Source organism: Elephantulus edwardii, unplaced genomic scaffold, assembly GCF_000299155.1.
Source record: "Elephantulus edwardii isolate Elephantulus edwardi_28Jun2011 unplaced genomic scaffold, EleEdw1.0 scaffold00335, whole genome shotgun sequence".
NCBI lineage: Eukaryota > Metazoa > Chordata > Mammalia > Macroscelidea > Macroscelididae > Elephantulus > Elephantulus edwardii.
In genome coordinates, this window is record NW_006400085.1 from 1561596 (window position 1) to 1569530 (window position 7935).

The following is a 7935-nucleotide window of genomic DNA, read 5'->3' on the forward strand; positions in this document are numbered from 1 at the left end:
AGAGCCCAGCCTCATGGATAATCTGTTCTGCGTACAGGTTGAAAAGGTATGGAGTCAGGTCACATCCCTGGCATACGCCCTTACCAATTTTGAACCATGCAGTCACAATACTAGTCAGAATACTAGGTTGAAATTTAAATGTGCATATATGGTCATGTTCAGAGAGTAACTTACCATTTCCAAAGCACTAGGTCCATGCTCCTTAAAATATTTTGCTTCATAAGAACTGAACAACAGTAATTCAGAGTAGATTTCAATGCTATTCAACATAATTATAATTACCTCCACACTAATAAATGTGTTCACAACATACATATTAGTAAACAAAAAAAAGGATACAGAAAGCAGGTACAATTTGGCTTACTGGCAGAGCTTAACAATCCCTGTTTAGAACATTTCCCCTTATAAGACAAATGTTCTACATTTGTATATTGCTTTATTTTCTACAAAACACTACCACACAACTACATTTACCTCAGTAAATGGAAAAATATTCCCTGTTCATGGATAGGAATACTCAACATGTAAGAGATTGTAAATACTGTTCCATTCTATGACAAGCCAAAAATTCAATAACCTGAAGATCTTGAAAAAATATGCTTGTAAAAGTTATAGCTTTCTCCCGGACAGATTAGACAAGGTAGTCCAATCACTTTTTTGTGAAAGATTTATAATATAATGACATTACTAGTTAAGAATTTGCAATACTCTTAGCCTGTTCATTTTTTTTTAATCTGATAATTCTGAGGAAAGGTTCTGTTTTGGTTCTGCTGTTACTGCTTATACTATTACCCTCAGTTGCTCTGGGTCAGTGTTTATACTTTGTGATATTTTAATTTAAAGATGTTTTTCACTAGAAGCATGAGTGAGACAGCTGGGTCTGAGTTAAAGAGCATACATTGGAAAATAAATGTATTGAGGGGGCTTTGGTGGAATCAAACAGCAAGAAACTTAAATCTCATCTTCAATCTTTTATTTACACAGCCATTGAACATTCCCATGTGATCTGATTGGGAAGCAATATTTGAGATACTTAGAATATATATTTCTGGTTCTCATCCCTGCTAAGGAGACATACTACAATGAGGAGATAAGTTGCATCCTTTATGACTCTGTTGCATTTTTCCAGTGTGTAGCCTTAAGGTTTCTAATCAATGTTATTTCTCACAAAACTTTTTATAGTCTTAAAGGTATTGTATATGAAACTGTTTTTGTCAGCTGTTGGTTAAGCAAATGGGAAACCCAACTGTCTGTTTGAGGAAATTAATGTCATCATTTATCACCATCCTGCACAGTAAATGCACAGGTTCAGTTTCTTGCTGATTGACTAATCGTTTCCAAGAAGAAAAGTGATAGAATGCTTCTTGTAGGAGAAACTAATGAAAGAAACTAACTGGTTAGATTTTTTTTTCCATTTCATCAAGATGTTCTTCCTGCTCAAATTAAATGAGCTTGTCAAAATAAATAGAAAATGTGGTCACTATGGATGGTGGAAGGTAGGCACTTCGTAAAGAAAATCAATCTGGAAATGGAGGTTTGTCTTCTCATTCCTTCTCTGCTTCAATCAAGCAAGTCTCTGAAGAGTTTATTCTTTCTCATTCTTACTTAGAATGCAACTATTTCTCTCTGCCTACAAATCCTACATAGTTTCTGAAGTCAATTCAATCTCTTCTCTAGGAGGTTAAAAATATCCCTCCTTGAATTTCTATCAATTGTAGTCTATGCTGTTCAAGTTAACTTAATTTTTTTCTTTCTTTTTTTGGTAATTTTTTCCTCTTTCTTATATTCCATCATTGTGTTACTTGTGACTTACAATTTAAACAGATCAAACATTTTGAGGCCACAAATTATATTTTAGACAACTACATTTACTATATCATATAACACTCTACTGGGCACATAACATAAATTCAAAACACAATTGATGCTTTAATCTTTGCAGGTGTAGTTGGCACTTACCTTTTGCTGTCCAGTATTCATTCTGCTTCATTGTGGGGAAAATATTCAAGCTTGTTTGAGAAACCACTATTTTCTCCATTCTCAGCAACGGGTTTTCAGGGAGATTATTTATTCTTTAGCAATTGTTGTTGTTAAGAGCATTTGAGTCAAGTATGACTCATAGAGACCCTGTGAACAGCAGATATGAACTCTTTCCTATCCTGTGACAACTTTACAGTCTCTGACACAGTTGAGCTCATTGCTGAAGGCACTGTACCAATCTACCTGGTTGGGAGTCTTCCTGTCCTTCACAGTCCCTCTACCTTTTCAAGCATGATGTCCTTCTCCAATGAATAGCCTCTTTTAGTAACATGCCCAGATTATGTGACACAAAGCTTCATCATCCTGACCTCCAAGAAGCACAATGGCTTCATCTTCTCCAAGACATATCTGTCTATTTTTTTGGCAGTTCTTGGGATTTTCAATACTCTACTCCAGCAACACAACTCAGAAGGATCAATATTTTTTTTCTATCATTGTTATTCATTTTCAAGCTCACTGAAGCATAGTAAGTGATTTAAAAGATCATGGTCTGAATCAGGTGCACCTTAGTCCTCAAGCTAACATCGTTACTCCTCAATAACTTGAAGAGGGCCCTGACTACAGACTTTCCCAGTGCAATATGTCACCTAATCTCCTAACATGTAGTATCAAATATATTGGATATAGGTCCAAGTAAAATGAAGTAATTGACAGTTTCAATCTTTTCTCCCTTTACCATGATGTTGCCTATCAGTCCAATGGTGAGAATTTTTGTTTTCCTGGTGTTGAGATGCTACCCATATTGAAGCCTGCAGTGTTTGATTTTCTGAAGCAAATATTTCAAGTCCTCCTCACTTTAAGCAACATTGTATCATCAGCGTGCTGAATATTATCTATGAATCTCCCTCCAATCCCAATGTCACATTCTTCTTCACATAGTCCAGCTTCTTCAATAATTTTTTCAGCATACAGATTAAATAAGTATGGTGAAAGGACACAGCCCCAAACCATGTCTTTCTTAATTTTAAACCATGTAGTGTTCTCTTGCTCTGTTCGCACAACATCCTCTTTGTCTGTGTATAGATAGCACATGAGCACAATTAATGTTCTGGGATTCCCATTCTTCTTAATATTAACCATAATTTACTATGATCCACACTGAAATTTATTTAGACCTAGACAGATAAAGTAAGGCCATCCAAGCAGAGTAAGTGTTATAGCCTTTTTTGGGATGTAAGTAAAAGGATATTCCCAGTTTGTACCTTGGGGACTCCTTGATGAAATGTAGAGAGCACTAGAGTGCATTCTTGCACCAATATATCAAGGCACACTTGCAGACTTTGTAATTTTGAGAACATTTTATTTAAATAAGCTAGTTTGAATAATATATTTATTATTAGTAACAAAGTGAATATAGAATACAGGCAAATATTTCCATCAATTCACAATTGTTGTAAACATTTTCTGTCTAGTCAGTGATGAGATGTACTTTCACACTAATGATATTAGACAGTGCCTTTTCTCTTAACCTCAATTATGTTACTTTAAAAATTAATATATGGCAACATTCCTTCAAACCATAGGGAAACCTTGGATATAAGGATATGAGAGGGCAACGAACAATTTTTTTTTAATTTTACTTTTTACGAAAGATTTCTTGGAACATTTGAGTGACAAGGATGGTATAACTCCAAATTAGTTTTCAGCTTTTTTCCAGTTTCATCTGCTTACTATACGTGTGTGTAGAGATAGAGAGAGAGAGAGAGAGATTATACATATACCTATACATATATTTATATACTTTTAGATATGTTTATATAGATATATTTATATACATATAGATATATATGTATATAAATATAGATATATAGACTTATGACTTTTATGATTTATGTCTAACAAGCAACTTTTAAATAAGCCTCTTTTGACAAGTTTTATGGTTTTATTTTTGCCTCTATCACTCCATCTCATCCGTGAACCATCTGTATACCTTCGCTTTCATTAAACAATGATTTTCCATAGTACATATTACAGTCCTCCTCTCTCTTGAAAATTTTGCTAACTAAAACCAGCAGCCAGGAAATTAAAAGGCACACTGCCATGGGAAAGTCTGCTGTTAGGGACCTCTCCAAAGTACTGAAGAGCAATGGTGTCTCTTTGGAGACTAAGGTGCATCTGATACAGGCCATGGTCTTCACAATCACTTGTTATGCATCAGAGAGTTGGACAATGACCAAGGAGGATAGAAGGAGAATTGATGCCTTTGAGCTGTGCTGCTGGAGAAGAGTATTGAGAATGCCATGGACTGCTAGGAAAACAAACAGATTTGTCCTGAAAAGGGTTAAACCGGGGGGCTCCTTGGAGGCAAGGATTCTGAGGCTCTGTCGAACATACTTTGGACATGTTGTGAGGAGAGACCGGTCCTTAGAGAGGGACATCATGCTTGGGAGGGTGGAGGGACAGCGCAGGAGAGGAAGGCCCTCTATGAGGTGGATTGATTCAGTGACTGGGATAATTGGGATGGGAGCATCAGAGACAGTGCGATTGGCACAGGACAGAGCTGAGTTTAGAGCTGTTGTACATAGGGTGGCTATAAGTCGCAAGCGACTCGACGGCACATAACAACAACAACAACAATACTTTGTTCGGGTGACTGTCCTATGAATTGTATTTAGCAGAATCACTAGTTTCAACCAACTAGATGTCAGTAGTAAAATCTCCCTACTCAGGTTGTGACAAACAAAAATGTTCACTCAAATAAAAACACACTGTTGTTGAGTTTATTCCAAATTTTGTGACTCTCCATTAGATTCACAAGGCTGTAAATCTTTACAGGAGAAGAATGTTCATCTCTCTTCCATGGAACAGCTACTGGATTTGATTGGTTAACCTAATTGATAGGATAACTTTTCACTTAGCTGCCTAATACAATGCCCTAGGACAAATGTCCCCTCCCTTTGTTGTTGTTGTTGTTGATTGCCGTCGAGTCTATCACAACTCATAGCAACTCTATGAACAAAAGGCCTAATACCTTTCCATAAATATCGTCATTACCGCTGAAAGGGGTAAAATTTCCCTGTCCAAGTTGAAACTAACTGCTCTACAAGGTTGTGGCTTGGGAAAATAAGTTGCTTCCCTTATTGCCCTTTGAAGATTTTTATTTCTCTTTTCAGTATGCTGAATCTACTCACTCAGGAACTCTGTTCTGATGAAATCCACTGCAGGGTCAGCAATGGGTAGGTATCAGGATATGTAGGACTTTCAGCAATAGAGAGCTACAACAGGAATTAACCATGAGAATGTTGAGTGAAAGAACTTGGTCCCCAAAAGACAAATAGTGTATGATTCCACTTATATGAAATGTCTAAAATAGGCAAATTAATAGATGACAAAGTTTAGTAGTGGTTACTACAGGCACACTACATCCTTCAATAAGGATTGCATCTCAACATCAAGAAAACAAAAAATCCTCACCACTATATCAATAAGCAATATCATGATGTTGTTGTTGTTGATTGCCATTAAGTCTAGCATGACTCATAGCAATCCTTTGAACAAAAGACTTGAAGCCTTTCTATAGCTATTGCCATTTCACAATGTTTATAGAGTTTACACAGGCATGCTGTTTAGGAAGTGGATGCCACTGCTGATTCCAAATATCATGATAGATGGATAAAAGGTTGAAATAGTCAACAATTTCAGTTTACTTGGATCCCCAATCAACACTATTGGTACCAGCAGTCAAGAGATCAAAGGATATCTTGCATTTGATGGGTCTACTGTCAGAAAGTTCTCCAAATTACTTAAAAGCAATGATGTCAGTTTTAAGACTAAGGTATGCCTGATTTAGGCTATGAGCTTTTCCATCACTCGGTATGCATCTGAGAGCTGGACAATAAATAAGGATGACACAAGAAGATGTAATGCCTTTGGGTTGTGGTATTGACAAAGAATATTGTATATACATGTTGATTGTTATAGAAAGACTCCAGGCCTTTTGTTTCTAGAGTTGCTATGAGTCATGCTCATTTTGATGGCAATCAATAACAACACCACGGTCTGACAAAATACATGTTTTGGAGAAAATGCAGCTCAAATTCTTGAAGGCAAAGATGGCAATGCTTTATTTACATACTTGTGGTGAGAGGCTACCCCTTGGAGAGTGACATCGTGTTTGGAAAGGTGGAGGGTCAGCAAAAGAGAGGAAGACACTAAGTGAAATGGATTGACATAATGACTGTGACAGTGAGCTCAAGTGTGTTAGAGATGATGATAAGAGTGGCACAGGATAGGACATATCTGTTGCTACAGGTTGTACTTGACCTGACTTCACTTAACAACAAGGACTTGGAGGAATGGAAAAGAAAGGGTGACTAAATGCTTCAGAAATATGAAGCTTCTGTTAAAATTGATGGAATAATCTGAAACTGCATAGTGGTAATGGTTGAACAAGATGATGAATTTCATTAAATTTATATGTTAAAATATTAAAATAGCAAATGCTTTGTCACATACATATTTGTCATACACACATATGTAAAAAAGAGGAAATTCTACTAGTCTTTTGGAAATGCTCTTAATCTGTGTCGACATAGTACTTGCAGTTGTTCCTATGTGCTTTTCAGTTCAGAGCAATTCTTAGCTGATCTTCCATTGAGTTTTCAGAGGCACAGAAGACTGCCAACCCTTCACTGTGATGGAACAGCTGGCATCTGGTGAATTTGAACCATATACCTTTGGGATTGCATCTAAGCTTCTTACTACCAGTCTACCAGAGCTCCCTGGCATTTGCAATTGTTTGTTTAAATTTATCAACCACAAACCACTTCCTTAAAGAAGCAAAGTAAACTAGCACTTCTTATTTTTTGATGGGTGAAGGCAAGAGCAAGCCAAAAAAAATGAATGACTAGAAATCACATTTATTAAAATGGTCTGACAAGGGGAATTGTGAGAGAAGGAGAAAACTCCCAGATGCATAGCAAGTAACTGCAAAAACCATGGCCTGAATCAGGCACACCTTACTCTCTAGACCGACATCTTTGCTCTTCAGCACTCTGGATAGGCCCCTGAAAGTAGATTTTCCTAATGGAAATCTTTTAATTTCCTGACTGATGGTACCTAGAGTGTTGACTGGGGATCCAAGCAAACTGTAATTGTTAAAAATGTCAATCTCTTGGGCTTGAGGCGGGACCTACGCAGCCAGCTTCCTAAAATGAGAGGGCCAAGTTGGTTCCTCTTTGCAATGGAAATGGTCACTTCTTCTGATCACTCCCTAGTTTTGGAAAGTGAACATCCTCAAGAGACCCCAGAATCCAACAACGGCGTGTATACTTCCTTCATGAAGTCTCATTGCTGCTATGACCCGATTCACACAAATTCCAAATTTTTTGTATTTGATACTTCCCTGCAGGTGAAGAAAGCTTTCTTTGCCTTGGTGACTAATGGTGTACAAGCTGCCCCTTTGTGGAACAGTAATAAGCAAAGTTTTGTGGGTATGCTTACCATCACGGACTTCATCAATATCCTGCATTGCTACTGGAAATCGGCCTTGGTAGAGATCTATGAACTTGAAAAACAAAAGATAGAAACTTGGAGAGAGGTGTACGTAAAGGACTCCTTTAAACCACTTGTCTGCATTTCTCCCAATGCCAGCTTGTTTGATGCTGTCTCATCATTAATTCGAAACAAGATCCACAGGCTACCAGTTATTTATCCAGAATCAGGCAATACATTGTATATCGTCACCCACAAGCGTATCCTCAAGTTCATCAAATTATTTATCGCCAAGTTCCCTAAGCTAGAGTTCATGTCTAAATCTCTGGAAGAGCTGCAGATTGGCACCTATGCCAACATTGCTGTGGTCGGTACTACCACCCCTGTCTATATGGCTCTGGACATCTTTGTACAGCACCAAGTTTTTGCCCTGCCAGAGGTGGACGAGAAAGGGCATGTGGT

The 7935-nt window shown here is 37.4% G+C and overlaps 1 protein-coding gene across 1 annotated transcript in view; it reads left to right on the forward strand.

The window, feature by feature from the left end:
- The first annotated feature begins 7222 nt into the window (after positions 1 to 7222).
- The window catches only part of LOC102852762 (5'-AMP-activated protein kinase subunit gamma-1-like), a 4245-nt gene continuing 3532 nt past the window's right edge, over positions 7223 to 7935 (forward strand). The window contains exon 1 of the mRNA XM_006901578.1: positions 7223 to 7933. Within this exon, the coding sequence (XP_006901640.1) occupies positions 7223 to 7933 (711 nt within the window). The remainder of the gene's footprint in view (positions 7934 to 7935) is intronic.